At 44.0% G+C, this 18,949-nt stretch overlaps 1 protein-coding gene across 1 annotated transcript in view; it reads left to right on the top strand.

The window, feature by feature from the left end:
• The window catches only part of LGR6 (leucine rich repeat containing G protein-coupled receptor 6), a 161,323-nt gene extending 152,014 nt beyond the window's left edge, over positions 1-9,309 (top strand). Inside the window, exons 16-18 of the mRNA XM_072648196.1 lie at positions 363-523; positions 5,403-5,483; positions 7,974-9,309. Of these exons, the coding sequence (XP_072504297.1) occupies positions 363-523; positions 5,403-5,483; positions 7,974-9,214 (1,483 nt within the window). The 3' untranslated portion in view covers positions 9,215-9,309. The remainder of the gene's footprint in view (positions 1-362; positions 524-5,402; positions 5,484-7,973) is intronic.
• The last annotated feature ends 9,640 nt before the right edge of the window (positions 9,310-18,949 follow it).

Here is an 18,949-nt window from a genome sequence, read left to right as displayed (position 1 = left end):
TGATGTTCAACAACTAATTATTTTTTAAAGGGCTTTGTATATTTATTTTTTTTGAGGGTGGAAGGCAAGGCATTTGGGGTTAGGTGACTTGCCCAAGGTCATACAGCTAGTAAGTATCAAATGTCTGAGGCCAAATTTGAACTCAGGTCCTCCTGACTCTAGGACCAGTGCTCTATTCACTGCACCACCTAGCTGCCCCTAACAACTACTTATTAAATACATACCATGAACAAGACACTCTGAAGAGCCTCAGACTGGAGGTGGAGCAGGTCATGACTGATGGGTGGTAGGTCCCTAGGCTAGAAGTCACTGTTTCCACACTTAGCCAAGTGTTTCCAAGGTCCCCACTGTTTCCTCCTCAGGGTCCTGGAGGTGCCCTATGCCTACCAGTGCTGTGCTTATCGTACCTGTGCCGGCTATTTCAAGGATCCTGGCCAGTGGGAGGCTGAGGATGGTCACACGGATGAGGAAGAGGCCATGAAGAGGCCCCCCGGTCTTCTTGACAGTCATACAGAGAGCCACTGTGAGTGAGCTGGGAAGCTGGAGATGGTACCTGTGGGGAACTGGCTGCTGGAGAATAAGTCGGGGACACACTGAAGGCAGCTCTAGAATCTGGGAGAAATCACTGGACTTTGTCCAGTTGAGGGAAGAATATCAGCGCCCTTCCCCTTCCTCACTCCAAAAGACAGAACTACCTGATGGTATCAGCCACTTGGTGGCTTAGCTGTTGCCAGTGCTGAATGCCACAGCACCTTCCATTGAAAAGGGTTTTGTAGGATTCAGAGCTAGAAGAGACCTTAAAAACCCATTTACTTCAGGGACTCTTAACCTAGAGTCTTTAGTATTTTGATAACTGTATTTTAATATGATTGATTTCTTTTGTAATTCTCTATATTTTATTTTATGCAATTAAAGCATTATTCTGAGAAGAGATCCATAGGCTTCCCAGAGTGCCCAAGGGGTCCATGATATAAAAAATGTTAAGAAACCCTCCTCTGGTCCATTTCCCTCATTTTACAGATGTGGAAACAGGCCCAGAGAGGACAAGGGAAAGTCACACGGATACTTAACAGCAGAGCCAATATTTGTCCCCAGATCCCCTGATTCCAAACCTAGAGTTTGCCCATCATATCAAGCAGGATTCCTCCTCTATTCCCACCACTATTGGTCTGCATACTTAAGGAAAACAGACTCATTATAGCCTCAGCCTGAGCCAAGTGAATCAAACTACACTGCTTCTCCTTCCCCCCACAAAGGACAAAACCCAAACAACAAGCCCCTGTCTGATACAATACATTGCAGAGCCAACTAAGAAAAATAAAAAAGCCAATTGTTTGCTGTTTGGGATGGTTGGTGTCCCTCCTTCCTATTCCTTATCAAGCGTCGTCTGGAGTTGACTTTGCTGCATAGGGACTATTCTTATCAGAGATAATGGTGAAAATGCCATGGATGGTGATCACAGTGAGAGCCTTTTAGCGCAAGTTAGAACTCCGCCTTTGGAGTAGTTGGGATGAAAGGAAAAGTTGGGTGGGGCCAGGGAGCTTGGGAGAAGAGAATGGTTCAGACTTTTTCATTGATTGGTCTCTGAGATCAAAGTCAGGCCTTTTCAGCCAGTTGTTCAATGACTTGAGAAAGTGTTCTCCCTTGGGAGGTAAGTGATTCTGCCAGGCAGGGAGCTTCAGGAGGGAGGGGAAATGGCACTTTCTCTCTTGAGTTTTGTTTTGTTTGGTTATTGGACCTCTCTACCCTCTCTTTGTGATAGAAAAAAAAACCCCCAAAGAAATCAAGCTCGGGACAGAACAAATGTGGAGATAAGATGATTTAAGAGAAACAAATGCCTTTTTCATTGAAGAGGATGTACTGGTGCATAACTTGTGATTATGAAGATTGTTGAGGGGGGGGGGAAAGGAGGAGAGAGAAGGAGGGGGAGAAAAGGAGAGAGAGAGAGAGAGAGAGAGAGAGAGAGAGAGAGAGAGAGAGAGAGAGAGAGAGAGAGAGAGAGAAAGGGTGTGGAAAGCACTTTAAAATGTCCTTTGCTGTTAGTTCAGAGTTCCTCCCTGGGCAGTGTTGAGGGGGGAAGGGGGGCAGGACCCTTGTCAGGCAGGAGCCCAGCCTCTCTGGCTCTAGTCCCAGCAGACGGCTGTCCACGGGAGGATTTTCCGGATGTCTGGTATACACTCCCTCCTGGGGCGGGAGGGGGGGGGGGGGCTGGAAAGAGGAGTGGAAACTTTCCTTCCCTGAGGGAAACTTTCCACCACTTTCTAAGCTCTGTAGTAGAACAAGGCTTCAGGCTCCTGTGCTCCTTGCTGCCTGTAAGCTTAGAGGCCTGGAGCTTCCTGGGAGAGGTAATGAGCCTCTGGAAGAGCTGGAAGCTGTTACTACAGCCAGGTTGGATTTCCTTCCTGTTGGAGGAAGTTACTTAACACCCAGGCTGTGACTTTCCTAGCTTCAGAACGAGTCCATTAAACTCACTTGTGTTTTCTTCTTGTCTTTTGGCTTCCAAGGATTGCTGAATCCACTGAGGGGGTGGGGAGGAGGGAAGTGGTGGTGGGAAGACCGGGAGAGAGAAGAGAGAAAAACGAGGGTGGATAAGGACGCAGCACATACCTGCTGGCTGCACCTCCTATGCTCCTCAACAAAGAGAGAACTTTAGTGTCTCCTAGTGGGTTATTAATAGATATATCAGAAGAGGAGAGCAGGGCATAGGAATAACTGACTTCCCTAACCTCAGCCAGCTCCTTTTCCTTGGGAAGAAGTGTGTGTGTGTGTGGGTGCTTCAAATGGGAATAACTAGACCCACTTATATTGGAAAGAGACCTAAGACTCAGCTAAAGAGAAAAAGACTTACAACTTTGTGCACAGATGGGCAAGGGCGCTCTGCCATAGATAATCCACAGTTGCAGCAATTGATGTTTGAAATTCCCTTTTCTTAAATTCTCAAACACACAATGTACTTTGTTTTGCAGTGGACTTACCTTCCTACTTGTATTTTACACTGATTGACAATATTATTCAATAGAAGCCTACCTCTAAATTCATGCTGAGTCTTCAGAGTTGGAAGAAAGCTTCAGGGTCATGGAGGCCATCTTTCCACCTAATGCAGAGATCCCTTCCGCAACACCCCTGACAAATGGCCATCCAGCCTGTGTATGGACAGTTTCAATGGTGGAAAAAGCACTACTTTTCAAAATAGCGTTTAAAATTTTCTGACACTTTAAATTGTTAGAAAATTCTTTCTTAGACTGGGCCGAAGTCTGTCTCCCCAGAACAGCTGCTGGTCCTGCTTTCATTCTCTGAAACAACATAGAAAAATTTTGTTCCTTCTTCCACTCAGCAGCTCCTCAAATATTTAGACAATGAATCCCATATCCCCCAAGTCCTTTCTTTTCTAAGCCATCTCTTACATGACATGGTTTTGAATCCCCTCATCATTCTGATCACTCTCCTTTAAATAACACTTCAGATTTTCCTTATAAAATGGGGTAGAGCCCAATACTCCAGATATGGTCTGACCAATACAAAATCCAGAAACCATTACTTCCATTCTTAAAGGCAGACTTTATTCTCCCAAGGGCACACTTCCACAGTGACTTCTGATATGATTTTCTTGAACAACTTGCTGAGTTAAGGAATACCGAAGCTTTGTTAGGATTCTGTGAGCATCTTCCTAAGGATGGTGCAGACTTGCTCAGATACTTCGTTGGGAGGAATAAGGACATCTCATGAATGCAGTCTGGTCAATTCGTTTCCTTTCAACTAGAAGCAGCTAAGTGGTACAATGTTGGACTTGGAGTCAGGAAGACCAAGTTCAAATCTTGCCTCAAACACTTTCAAGTAGTATGACCTTGGGCAAGTCACTCAACCACTCTCTCAACCATAGTTTTCTCATCTGTAAAACAGAGATAACAATAACACTTACCTTGTAGAGTTGCTGTGAGAATAAAATGAGATAACCGATTTTGTAAACTTTAAAGTACTATGAGAGGTGTCCTCAAAACCTTGGTTCTTTATTAACTTTAAACTGCATGTAGGCTTTTGGGACACCTTGTATAAATGCTGGCTTTTATTATTATTATCATATTTTTAATCAGCGGTGGCATTGTGGATAGAAAGACCATAGTGGATAGAGTCCTAGTCTTAGCATCAGAAGTCCTGGCTACAGGTCTTGCCTCTGAAAAGCAGACTTAAATGACTGGAAGCTATTTAACCTCTCAGTTCCTGGGCAACTCTGAGACTCTAAATTGCTGGCTTAATCTGGCAGAGAAGGTTTCCCACATTGATGAGATCCTAGACCTAGACAATGACAACAGTGATAGAAATTATGCAAAGCACTGTGGTAGGCTCTGGGGATACAAAGACATACACAAAAATTAAACAAAATATAGTACAAAATATCATGAAAATAAATAATATTAAAGTCTTCATCTTCAAGGAGCTTGTATTCTCCTGTTGGTATACAATATGACCCCAAATAAACGATAAATACAAAATCTATAACCCAAATCATTTTAAGAGGCATCAAGAACTAGCAGAAGATGGAGATGGGGGTGCTGAATAAAGAAAAGATTTGATTAATATCAGAGCTGGTCTCTGAAGGAAGCTAGGATTCTTAGAGGCAGCAGTAAGGACTGAGGGAACTCCAGACATCCGAGACCATCTGTATAAGGGCAGGAAGGTGGGAAAGAGTGTTTCCACAACAGCAACTAGGCTGCTTTGACAAGAATGGAGAGGACCCCAAGAGAAGTAAGATGAATTAAGACTAGACTGGTAGGTGAGAGCCAGATGGTAGAATGCTTTGAATACCAGGTTGAGGAGTCTGTATTTCATTCTTGAGGCAATAGGGGGCCACTCAAGATTTGTGAGAAGGGAAGGAACCTAGTCAGATCTGTTTTAGGAATATTATTTTGGCAGCAGTGTAGAAGATGGATAGGAGAAGAGAGATAAGTTAGGGGACTCCTGCCATGATTCAGTCAAAAGGTGATGAGAGCTTGAGCCAGTGTGGGGGATAGGTGAGGGGGTGGAAAAGAAGGACAAAAGTGAGAGGGTTGGAAGAAGAATCATTTGAAGAATTGAAATAAGGGTCTTTTGGAGGGAAGGTTAAGCAAATACTAAGGGATGAATAAAACTGGGCTGCGCTTAACACTTATTGGAAAGAACCCTGGAAGTAAATAATTCAGTTAATTGAGAGATGTTGATATGCAGGAAAATAGAAATGAATTCGAGGAGTGGACTGGGAGATATTAGAGTCCCCGGGGTGAGAAACATTGGATGGAATTAATCTGAGAAGACATTATAGAGATAAGTAGAGTTTGAAGCTACAGGATTGGAAAGGGAGGAAGAGAAAAGGTGCAGTCAATACTAGGGCCTAGAGCTCTAATACACCCGGTCCTTTCCTGTCCCAGATGACCTTGATCTGGATGAGTTCCAGCTGGAGATGGAAGACTCCAAGCCACACTCAAGCATCCAGTGCAGTCCTAGTCCAGGTGAGACAAGAAACTTGTCATGGTGGTGGTGGTAGGAGAGGGGGTGAAAGGAAATTGTGTGTTCCTAACGTGTAACTATCTTACATGTTAATGTCACATGAAAATATGTAATATGTAAGCTCCATTAGTATACAAAGTCTTTGAGAGCAGGAACTCTTTTTGCATTTTTGCCTTTCTTTATTCCTAGGGCCTAATGGTGCCTGGCAGCATGGTAATCATTTGATAAATGATTGTTGATTGAATGATTGATCTTAATCAGATTTGCTGTCCTTGGCATGTATTTTACTCCACTCAGGTCTCTTATTTTATTATATTAATACAAATAAATATAGGTGTACAAACATATACATCTATCTATCTATCTATCTACCTATCTATCTATCTATCTATCTATCCATACTTCTCTTAAGCTTCTTCCAGAAAAACACTCAAAAGGGTAAGTAGTCCATTTTTATCAAGTTGTCTTGAACCCTTACCTTGAAGAATGGTAGAGAGTCCACAGTGATTCTTTTGGATTAGCAAACCGTTGGTTACTCACCCAAGGAGAACAAAGATTATGTTTGGGGACAAATCCTAATTTCATAGCTCTAGGAGGGGAAGCTAAATGATTTTTTTTCATAATTAGCCAGGCTCTCTTAGTTGAAGACCCTCCATTGGGGAGAGATGGACTGCCAACTATAGAATTATACAATATTCTTGGTCAGTCAAATACATATCGAGCACTTACTATGTGACAGGCATTGTGCTAAGTGCCGGGGTAGGCAAAGGAAGGCAAAAACTGCCCCAGCCCTCAAGGAGTGTATATTTTAATGGGGGATTAGCAGGTAAATAATTAGATACATTCAGGACATGTACAAAGAAGATGGAAGGCAATCTGAAGGCAGTTTGGGGGACCAGGGAAGGACTTCTGCAGAAGGTGGGTTGAAGCAAGAACCTTTGTCTGCGTCTGAACTCATAAAGAATCATGGAGTTTTAAGAAACTTTTAAAATGCCATTCAGACCATTCCCTTACATTCATGTTGTATGACATCCAAACCGTCCTGGGAAGATTTCAGTCAGCATCCTTCCAAAAGCTCTCCAGAGAAGACTCTGCAAGATCTCTGGATAGCACAGTAACAAAGGAGTCCAACCTGGAAGAGCGATCACTTAGTATAAGTAACTCCCAAGTACAGCTCCCCTCTTAAGTCTGCCGAAGGGTCACCCAGGGAATAAGTGGCAGTCCTGGGAATGAAACCTGGATCTTTCATCTCTAAATCTAGTGAGTTTCCCACCATACTGCATCTTCCGTTCTCCTTAAATAGATCCAAAATCTTCCCTCCTGCGATCAAAGCCCATTTTTCTCAACCTCTGCCCACGGCAGTTTTTTAAGATGCTCAGAGTAAAGAAAAGGTCCTCACCCTTGGGAACAATTGCCAGTTACCCACTGCAGCTAAGCGCCTGGTGTCTCTTCTCCACCCCACTTCCATCTTCCTATGCTTGCTCTTGCTCTCCTGGCCACCTTAGGACTGAGGAGTTCCCTAAACTCTCTCCCCACGTGGTCACCTCTCTACCATTTCCCCAGGACACCTGCCAGGTTTAGCTTGGGTTCATGCCTTTAGAGCAAGGCTCCCAGGTTTTGGCAGCACAGCGCCTCCTGGTGCTGGTGTGGGACCAGTACACACATCCAAATGAGAGAGGAAAAAAAGCAGCTGTTCTTGCTGGCTCCTGTGGCAATTTGAGGTTTCACACCCCTGCCACCTCAGTTTTCCATCCTTGCCCCAGGTCAGAAGGAGGGGGGAAAGGGAAGCCAAAGGACCAAATCCTATTTACTATTTTAAAATAGCTCCCATAGTCAGTACACAGTACAGTAGAAAGAGGTTGTGGAAATGATTGATGATGATAGCTAGCATTTATATGGCACCTACTGTATGCCAGGCTTTGGGCTAAGTGCCTTCCAGATGTGGTCTAATGTGATCCTGCTGTACATTTGGAGTGACAGGACCTGGGTTCAAATCCTGCCTCTGACTACCTATGTGTCCTTGGGCAAGTGATTTAATCTCATAGAATCTCATTTTGAGGATGGACTGGATTGACCTCTAAGGTACCTTCCAGTTCTTCTTCTCTGATCCTAAGACTTAGGTATTCCTGAGTGAAGAGACTGACTTTCTCTTCCCTGAAGACTGGGAGGGAAGGACCAGGTTTCTCCCAGTTTAGACTGGGAACTCCCTGTGGGGAGAACTGTTTCTCCTTTATCATATTGGTAGCTTCCTTCCTCAGTGTTGCCCACCCCCACCCCTGCACATCTATAGAAAGAAGGGAGTTGTACTTGGGAATTATTTCTACTAAATGAGTGCCTTAAGTATAGAGTAAGTGCTCAATAACAAATAAATATATTAATAATATAAAAATTGATTAATTAATAATGAATCCTTAATAAATAAATAATAAATGACTGGCTGACTGTATAATGGGGCTCAGGTCTAGAGGCTGACTGCTTGATTCTCCCCACAGGCCCCTTCAAGCCGTGTGAACACCTGTTGGAGAGCTGGGGGATCCGCCTGGCTGTGTGGGCCATCGTCCTGCTCTCTGTGCTGTGCAATGGGCTGGTCCTTCTAGCCATCTTCGCAGGGGGGCCTGCCCCTCTGTCCCCAGTCAAGTTTGTGGTGGGAGCCATCGCTGGTGCCAACACCCTCACCGGTGTTTCCTGCGGCCTCCTGGCCTGTGTGGACACTTTGACATTTGGTCAGTTTGCCCAATATGGGGCCCGGTGGGAGACAGGCCTGGGCTGCAGGGCCACAGGCTTCCTAGCAGTCTTTGCATCCGAGGCGTCAGTGCTTCTGCTCACTCTGGCTGCTGTCCAGTGCAGCATCTCCATTTCCTGTGTCCAAGTGTACGGGAAATCTCCCTCACTGGGCAGCATCCGAGCTGGTGCCCTGGGTTGCTTAGTCCTGGCAGGGCTGGCAGCAGCCCTGCCCCTGGCCTCAGTGGGTGAATATGGGGCCTCCCCTCTGTGCCTACCCTATACCCCTCCTGAGGGCCGTCCAGCAGCCCTGGGCTTTTCTGTGGCCTTGGTCATGATGAACTCGCTTTGCTTCCTCGTCATCACGGGTGCCTATATCAAACTGTACTGTGACCTGCCCAGGGGAGACTATCTGGATGCTGTGTGGGACTGTGCCATGGTGCGGCACGTGGCCTGGCTCATCTTTGCCGACGGGCTCCTATACTGCCCTGTGGCCTTCCTCAGTTTCGCCTCCATGCTCAGCCTCTTCCCGGTCACCCCAGAGGCTGTCAAGTCTGTCCTGCTTGTGGTGCTACCCCTGCCCGCCTGCCTCAACCCCCTCCTCTACCTACTTTTCAACCCCCACTTCAGGGAGGACCTACGGCGCCTGCGCCCTCAGGGAGGGGTCCCCAGTCCTCTGGCTTATGGAGTGGCAGATGAGCTGGAGAAGAGCTCCTGCGACTCCACTCAGGCCCTGGTTGCCTTCTCTGATGTGGATCTTGTCTTGGAGACCCCTGGGGTGGGCCACCCCCCAGTGCTGGAGGCCTACGGTTTCCCATCAGTGACCCTTGTCTCCTGTCAGCAGCCGGGTGTCCCCAGGTTAGAGGGCGACCATCTCCTACGGCCTGAGAGTGGCCGTCTGGGAGGACCTCAGGTCCACCCCACTGATGGAGAACTGCTACTGGGAGCAGAAGGGGTCACGCCAGCTGGGGGCTTCCGGCCTTCCGTCCCAGCCTTCGCCTCACACCTCTAACTGCCCATCCTCTTCCTCTTCTCTTCCCTACTCATTCCCTCCCCCCCTTCACGTACAATTGCTGCTTATTAAATAAATAAATGAAAACAACAAAAGTAAGCCGCGTGATCCCTACCAGAATTCCCCGCGCCTCGGCTTCCCAGATCTCTTCCCTGCCACCAGTCGTGAACCTATGGGTTCTCCTCTTACCCCACCTGGAGCTGTGGAGAGGAATCCCAGGGAAGGAAAAGCTGGTGTGATGGAAGTAATGAGAGTGGGGATTGGGGAGGGGAAGGGCATTGGAAAGGTCAGAGGTTAGAGACGGGGCCAAAGGAATTCTTATACCCCACAGCATACAGGGATCTTACAGGATCACAGGATCTGAGCCAGGAAGGCCTGTAACACTAATCTGGTGAAGCCTATGGACCCCTACCCAGAAGAATGTGTTTAAATGCATAAAATATGTAAGATTATAAAGGAAACCAATTATATTGAAATAAGGATTGATTTTTTTCCACCCAAGTAAATGGACCCCCTGTTATCTATCCATGGACTAAGTTATGAACCCTAATCTAATCCAGTCCCCCCTTTTTAAAGGCAACAAGCTTTTATTAAGCATTAATTATATGCCAATCACTGGGCTAAGTGGTGAGATACACAGAAAGGGGCTTACAAACAACCTAATAGGGGAAGCAACGTGCAAGGAACTATCCAGCCTCCCATTTTAATTTGCCAGTGAGGAAACTGAGGCCTGGTGAAATGACTTGTCTAAGGCCACACAGCTAGCAAGTAGCAGAGGGAGGGACAGGAAAGGGGGAGAAAGAGACAAAGAGGGGAAGGGAGGGAAAGGGGAGAGAGAGAGACAGAGAGAGAGCATGCACTGGACCTGCAGTTGGGAAGACCTAGGTTCACATCCCCCCCTTTAGAATGTTTTTAAATGCATAAAATACACAGGATTAGAAAGGAAACCAATGACTAAAATGCAGTTCTGAAGTCATATGCATACGTGTGTGTGTACACATATATTATGTATATTTTCATTCATTAGCCCCAGGTAAGGAAACTTTGCTCTAGGGCATCAGAGCCAGGGTTTTAAGTTCAGATGTCCTGGCAGCCAGATCTTCTGTGACCATTTCCTCCCTCTCACAGCTTTAGAGCTAGAAGAGACTTGAGGCTTCACCTGTTCCAACGTCTTCATTTACAAGTGAAGAAACTGCAGCCCAGAGGGGTTAAGTGATTTTCCCAAGACCACACAGGAAGTTTCATGTGGCAGAATTGCCCACCCCCGTTGTCCGACCTCTTCTTCCCTCCTTCCCTCATTTGATTTAACTCAACTTAATTCAATTCATAAAATCACAGAATCTCAGGAGCTGGAAAGGGTGTCAGAAGTTATTTAGTCCAACTCCCTTATCCAGTGAACGATCAGCCTCTGTTGAAACACTTCAATTAGTCAGAACCTTTAAACTTATTCAGCAGTTCATTCCAATTTAATTTAATTTGTTTAATAAACTAATAAATGTTAGAGCTGTTAAGGAACTTGGGGGATCATCAAGTTCAAACTCTCCATTTTACAGATGAGGAAAGAAATACCTAGAGCTTTTAGGTAGTAGTAAAAGCAGCTAGAATGTATATAGCACTTAGGAAAATGTTTTAATAAAAATAATAGTTAAGATTTATGTAGCGCTTACTATAGGCTAGGCACTGCTAAGCACATTACGTACGCTACCTTATTTGGTCCTCACAACAATCCTGTGAGGTAGGTGCAATTATTATCCTTATTTTACAGCTGAGGAAGCTGAGGCAGACAGAGGTTAAGTAGCTAGTTCACGGTCACATAGCTAGTCAGTGTCTGAGGTTGCATTTGAATTCAAGCCTCGATGAGTCCAGGCCCAGTGTTCTATCCACTGTGAGTCCTCTAGCTGCCAAGTCACACAGGTAGTGCGATTCCATTGAATCATTAGAAGGATCTTGTGTGCCTAGCCTTTTCAGGCTCTCACAAAGGGGATAGAAAAGGCACCTCAAACTATTTGGACCAAACAGATACGTAGGTAGAAGAGGCAATCACTTATATGTTAAATTTGAGGGTCCATGGAAGGGTCCCCTTTTCACTAAAAAGAACGAACCTCTATCATCACTCTTTCACAGTACATAAAATTCCACTATTGAGGAAACTCACCTTCTTGGTGTTCCTCATACATCACCTCCCACTGACCTCGGTACTAGCTTCCTACATGGCTGGAATCTATTCTTTCTGCACCTCAGCCTCTTGGAATTCCTGGGGTTTTTTCATGACTTCTTCCGAAGGCCTTTTCTGTTCCTCCCAGTGCCTTCCTCTTTCATCTCTTTGTGACCATATTGTACATGTATGACATCTATGTACATGTATGACATATGTGGTGGGAACATGTAAATACAAAGACAGCTGTCTCACAGGAGGGATGGATGCATGTCAGGTTTGGGATCTGGCCCATCCCTCTCTAGGGAAGACTGTAATTTCCCTTTTTGTGGGAAGGAAGCAGGGGAGCTGTAGCTGAGAGTCATCTCCTTTATTTAATCTTTTCCTACAGGGGTACTCAGCTAGAATTAGATCTCAGGGTATAATACTTTGGGGAGCCCAGAATCAGCACCATTGATTGCTCTCAAGGGAAGGGCAGCACTTAGCCTGCACTTTCTGACTGAGCTCTTTCCCTTCAAATGCTAGTTACTCAAAAGACCATCACTAATGACTAATACAGCTTTGTTTTTGGTAAAATAAGCTGCAAATGGAAATGGGGAAGTCATACAGATGAGACAAGATCAAAGAATATACAAGGGTAAATGGCCTATGTCCTGGAATGAGATGAGACCTTGGCTCAAAACAGGAGAGAGGAGGTCTCACTGAGGGAGAACCATGCTTTCAGCAGTCTGTAGTCTTGCAAAGGACATGTTGGGGTTTGGCTCCCCACAGTCTGCTGCTCAAAGGACTCCCAGGAGTCATTCAAAAGTCTGCCCTTGCATCTTCTTCCAAGTCTTTCTACAATCTCTAAATAAGCACCATCCTCCCCCGCTCCCACCTCAACATTCTTTCAGCCAGTCAAGAGTCCTCTCCTTCCCTATGTGTGGCCGAAGGCAGTCCTCCAGGGCAGCACTTTTTGAGTGGGCAGAGATGTTACACATATGTCCTAAGTGCTTCCTGAAGAATAGACTGATTCTCTTCTCCATCCCAACTTCTTTTAAAATGAAAATCTCCCTAAGAGTATGGTACCTCTTCAAGTTATTATTATCAGCCTTTAATGCCCTACTGTGAGTGAGTTTCTAAGACTGACCTTAGAGAACTAGAATTTCGATTGGTGGGTGGAGGAAGATTAGAGATGATTTTGGAACTTTGATACCACAGTAGGGTCAGGAGAAGGAAAAGCAGGCCTGGATAGAGTGATCTATATAATAGAGAGTAGACTATAGAGGTAGGAGGACCTTGAAAACAAACTCCATTTACTTCCTCTCTTATACTGTTGCTGGGGAGAAGACAGACATATGAAAAATAATTAGAAAGCATCACAAATCAGACACTGGCTTAACCTCTAAGCCTGATGTTTGTATGAAGGAGATAGAGGATGAGTGGGAGACAAAGTAGCTTTCCATTAATGGCTAGCTAGCATTTGTATTTAAAATTTGCAAAGGGCTTCACAAACACAATCTCATCTTATCCTCACAATAACTCTATGGAGGTGGGTGCTGTGATTATCCCCATTTTATAGATGGAGAGACTGAGGCAGAAGTTAAGTGACTCATCTAGGGTCACATAACAAATATGAGTCTGATGCTAGCTTTAAACTAAGGTCTTCCTAGCTCCAGGTCCAGAGCACTGTACCAGGTAGCTACTCCTTTAAAAAAATTAATTTAAAAAATTTAAAAATTTTAAAAAAATTTTAAAAACAAAACCAAACCTCATGCATGGCCAAAGAGGAATGGCGAAAATATACTACTCCATCTTGGTACTAAAAATATATATATTTTGATTCAATGCAATTGTTGTTATTGTTTTTGAGAATAAATGGGAAACTTTTTTAAAAATATATTAAGTGTACAGTATTTAAAATGGATACCTTTTATATTTTTAAATTATTACTCATATACAGTGTAATAAGATTAAAATTAAAATTAAAAAAAGAAATAAGGCAGCTGTCCCATGCTGTGGACAGCCCAGCCTCTTAGTTCTGGGCTGCCATCACCATATTAAACAAGCATCTGTGGTACAGCAAGCCCCGTTCTCAGGCCCATTACCATATGTGCCTTTTGCCCATTGCCACATATGTCTGATGAACAACCCCCACCTGTCATCTAAAGGTATTTGGAGAGTGTTTCTCCCCATGGGACTCAGGGTCTCCCTTATTTCTTACAGGCTGATGTTAAACAGCATGCCAAAGGTCACACAGCACACCCATTAAGTGGCCATGCCAAGAGTCAAAGCACAACGCTAAAGCTGAGAGGGAAATCAATTCCCTCCTCTCCCATCTTGTGATGAGGGCCCAAGCTTCTTAAGAAGCCCAGACCTCAGGTTTAAAATTGAGATAATATTCAACAAGGGTGGGGAATAGGATAAGTGCAGGGTAAATGTTAAAAGGTACCAGTTAGGACAGGGAGAAAATTCACCTGGGAGTGAGCGGCCTTTCTACGTTGTTTGAAAAAGATGCCAAGCTAGCCCAGGCTTGTCTCGAGCCAGAACCAGCCCTAATTCAGATCCAGCCCAACCCATGACTACCTAAACCATCCCAGATAACATATGCTATAAAGAAGAAGGGTAAGAAAGAACACTGGACCTAAGATCATTGGATTATGGAATTAGATCTGAAAGAAACCTTAGAAATCATCTGACCCAACTCCCTCATTTTACAGAATGGGAAACTGAGGCCCAGAGAGTAGTGAGCAGTTAAGCTGGGATTTGAACTCACATTCTGTGTGATAAGAGATTATCAAATTAATATTCCTTGTGGAAATATGTTTAATATGATTGTGCACGTATAGCCTGGCTGTCTTGGGGAGAGGGGATGGGCAGGAGGGAGAAAAAGTTGGAACTCAAAATCTTATAAAAATGAATGTTGAAAACTAAAAATAAGTTTAAAAAATTAATATTCCTGAAACACAAATGCGACCTTGATGCTCTCAATTCTTCTTATCTTTTTTAGAATAAGATGCAAAGTCCTCACTTGGCATTTAAAGCCTTTGACAATCCACCTGCCCTCTCCCTTTCACAGACTCTCCATTCCACTTGGACTGGCCTGTTGTCTGTTGCCTCCCCTTGAGCCTCTGTCTCCCAATCCATCTGCAAAGGAAATGGATTGAACGTACTGTACTGCCTTCCTGCCTCCTACAATCTGAAGCTTTCTTCAGAGTGCAGGTCCCTGGTACTGTCTTCTACTCCCTTCCACCCACTGCTATCTCCCTGTTGAATTTACTTTTATTTACTCATCTATGTATGTAGATTCCTTCCATCGTCCCCCAGGTGAATGTGAGCTTCTTGAGGTCAGAGACTGATTGGTTACCTTTGAATCCCCAGGGCTAACACAGTGCCTTGTGCACGTTGTTTTTCAGTCATTTCAGTTCTGTCCAACTCTTCATGAACCCATTTGGAGTTGTCTTGGCAAAGATATTGGAGTGGTCTGCCATTTTCTTCTCCAGCTCATTTTATAGATGAGGAAACTGAGGTAAACAGGGTTAAGTGACTTGCCCAGGGTCACACAGCTAGTAAGTATCTGAGCGCAGATTTGAACCCAGGATGTTGTCCTGACTCCAGGCCTGGTGTTCTATGCACTGTGGCATCACCTAGCTGCCCATGCCTTGTACATAGAAAGACTTAACGACTGAACTGAATTGAATTGAGTTTCCATCCTAGCCCTATCACTTATTAATTAGTATCAAGTGATCCACTAGTGATAGTGAGCATATCAAAAAGCCCTTCTGGGCCTCAGTTTTGTCATCTGTAAAATGGGAGTCAAATACTCGTATCATCTATTTTAGAGGGGCTGTGGAGGAGACCTCAGAGGTTATTTTACAGAGAGGGAAACTGAGGTTAATCAGTTTGACCAAGGTAGTAAGCAGAACCAGAATTCAAGCCCAGGTCCTCCAATTCTATCTCTGTTGCCCCCTGTAAAGCATTATGGAGGCTAAAATGTGAGACAGAACAATTATCCAGAGTTCAGGCCAGAATTTAGCCCAGTTTAGGAAGGGAGAAAGCTAGATGCACTTCTACCTTAGGAATTCTGGGGACCCATTGTAGAGCATCATTGGGCTTGTTTGGGCTTCTGATCCAAGAGGAGAAATAATAATGAAATAATGATGGTGATAAATAACATTTATATATCACTTACTGCATGCCAGGCATGGTTCTAAGTGCTTTGTGATTATCTCATTGGATCCTCACAATAACTTTGGGCGGAAGGGGGTGGGGGATGGGGAGACACTATTATATAAGAGGCCTAAGAGAAGAAGTCTCAAGAACAAAAGTCTCAGGAAGGGAGCTGGAAGAAATCTCATGTGTCAAGATATGATAGGGAATGAAAGATCCCAGAGTAGCCCATTTGATTTCTCTCTGTCCCCTTCTCATCTGCCATCTCCTTCCTCATCTCTGTATCTTTATTCTGGAGTTCCTCATGCCTACAATGGACTCCCCTCTGTCCCAATAGGCCGAGTCACACTGAAGTCTTTCTCTTTATTCAAAGCTCACCTCAGACTCCATAAAGACTTCCCCGACCCCTTCAGCTGAAGATAATACCTCCAACTTCATTACTCAGCTTTGTCCTCTCACTCTGCCAGGGCCTCTCCTTTTCATTTTTTAATAGATGAGAGTGGATTAATCTTGGAGAGTAGAAAAGGTTCTCTATAGCCCCTCGCTCACATCAAAGTATCTCACGATCCAGCCCTGAATCTTAGGCCTCACGGATTTTCTTGGAGAACTAACCCCTCTTCTTGGAGCAAGGCTTGACTTGGGGACCCTCTTTCATTCTTTATACCCTTTAATTACAACCCTAAACCATTGCCACCATTTACTTCCTCAACTGCTGCTCACTGCTGTGGAATGAAGCTAAGGAAAGTGTTGAAACCTTGGTGATTGCAGTTATGTAATCTCTCCTTTGACTCCTCCCTATTTGACCGACCATATTGGTTTTTCCGAATCTCTTCCTCAAGCTAATCCCCCAACCTCTTAGCTGAGGATCTTGACCCATATTTTAACCAAGAAAACCAAGACTATTTGACATAAGATCCTTCCCATTTTACAACCCCTTGACATTATCTCTAACTCTCCTTTACTCTAGTCTGCTGAAGAGCTAGCTCTTTCCCTTGAAAAGATCAATCCTTCAACGTGTACCTTGAGTTCATCTCCCACATCTTCTCCAGGAGATTGTCCCCACCATCATGCCTACTCTAATATTCAACACCTTAAAGCCTTCTGATTCTTTCTTTGTTGCCTACAAACAAATCCACATCCTTTAAAAAAAAAAAACCCAGACCTCACTAGATTCTATCATGCTCATCAGCTATCATCTTATAGCTCTTCTCTCTTCTCTTTCTCCTTGAGAGAGTTATCTCTAATTCTTCTTTTATCACACCTAAATCCACTATAAGTTGACTTTTGACTCGTCATTCAACTAAGACTGCTCTCTTCAAAGTTATCAATGATCTCTTAACTGCCAAATCTTTGCTTAGTTTCTTCATCTGTAAAATGAGCTAGAGAAGGAGATGGCAACTCACTCCAGTGTCTCTGCCAAGAAAACCCCAAATGAGGTCATGAAGAATCGGACATGACTGAAACAACTGAACAACAAAGCAATGAATAGGTCACTTTCACTTATTTATTACAACAGAGGGTTCCATTGGGGGAGAGACAAGTCATTGAGAAGTGGTAATGACATAAAAAATGGGGGGAAATTGATAAAATACTTAAAAAGGAAAAAAAAGAAATATCTCCCCCATGGAATATTCCAATCAGAATAATTCAGCCCAACACTTAGATAACCCTTAAAATTCAGTTTACTCTCCACTCCAGTCCAGGACTTACAAGGGGTCTGGGGCCTCTGACAAGAACCCAGCTTGTCAGAGGTGGTGTGTGATGTTTCCAAGCTCCATGGAGAGCATGTTTTCTGGTTTCTGGTTTCTCTCAGAACTTCACCGAGTCCTACTAGCAGCACCATCCTGGACTGGACTTTAAATGCTGGCAATCACATCCTAGCCATAGTGGTGACCAAGTCCTCCAAATCTCCCTACAGACCCTTCCTCTTCCCTTCTTCTTACCGCCTCCCCACCTCCTTCAGGCTTCCCCAACCCACCCAAACAAGCTAACTTGGGAGGGGGATGGTGCATGCTGATGGAAAAATACACACTAGGGCTGGAAAAGGAGTTTTATTTGTGTGTGTTGAATTCTCTCAGCAGCTGAAGGATAAATAGCCAGTGCCCAGCCTTAGCTCAGTGACTGCCCACAAGGTGGGTGGTAAAGTCTGTTCTTATTTAGCTAGTTTAGGGGAGTGGAAGGGGAGGCAGTGAAGGGGGTGGGGCAGCTGGAAAAAGGAGCTTAGAATCCACAGTGTTTATAAGATCAGTCATGGATGTCATCTTTCCTCTTTAATTAGGGACTTCAGAGATGAGAAACTTTTCCCTAGGCTAGGAAACCCTCAGTTTACAGTTTAAGGGTGGTAGAACCAATTGACTACTGGGAAGGGAGATGAAGCAATTTTCTGGAGCCTTTCTATGGTTATTCCCTCCCTTCCCTTACCTCCCACCCCAACCCAGGTATGAGAACCAGGAAGTGCCTACATTATTAGAGACTGGGAAGGGTCGTCTTAGAGGTGCTGGTTGGACAGCTCCAAGGTTCAGAGTCTAGAAATTTTGTCTCAAGGCAGGGATGGAAGGTATAGGCGAGGGTGGGGAGGCTAACCCTTACCTCTCTCCTCACTTTGCTACCCTTACTCCAACCCACTCCTCTGACCAGAAAATGAAAGGACAAGGAAATAAGAATCCAATTTTTTGGTTTGTTTTAGAATAAATTTTTCATACTAATTTTTGCTTTTATTTCACTTTTCCCTTCCTCCCTCCCGGTCATCCTTTATAATATAAAGAGGAAAAAAATCAACAAAATTAACCAATACATTGAAAAATTATGACATTATATGCTCCTCCCAAGCAGATGCATACTTTCTCTTCTTCTATACTCTCGCTTTGTAACTCCAACAGAATTTATCACAGGCTACTTATTTTTTGTATCTTATTACCCCTTTGAGACATTAAGCTAAGTGGCACAGAAAATAGTGTTGGAAAAATTCTAAGTTCAAATCCAGCATCTATTATTAGCTATGGACGATGGGTGAATCACTCAATTTCTTGGTACCTTGGTCTCTTTATCTGTAAAATGGGAATAACACCTCCAAAAGTTGTTGTGAGGATCAAATGATATATTTGAAAAGTACTTTGAAAACCTTCTATTATTAATCATCTATGTATTTCCTGAATCAAACTCTTAAATAGAAATTTTACATCAAGGAAGCAGAAAAACAGGAATAGAAGATTAAAATTGGTTTGGTGGGGATGCCCATCAATTGGAGAATGACTGAACAAGTTATGGTATGTGATTGTGATGGAATACTATTGTACTTTAAGAAATGATGAGCAAAATAGTTCCAGAAAAAACTGGGAAGACTTGCATGGACTGATACAGAATGAAGTGAGCAGAACCAGGAGAATATTATACACAAGTTGTAATATTGTACAATGATCAACTGTGAATGA

The sequence above is a fragment of the Notamacropus eugenii genome, chromosome 2 (genome assembly GCF_028372415.1).
Source record: "Notamacropus eugenii isolate mMacEug1 chromosome 2, mMacEug1.pri_v2, whole genome shotgun sequence".
Classification (NCBI taxonomy): Eukaryota; Metazoa; Chordata; class Mammalia; order Diprotodontia; family Macropodidae; genus Notamacropus; species Notamacropus eugenii.
This window is presented reverse-complemented; position numbering and strand designations above follow the sequence as displayed.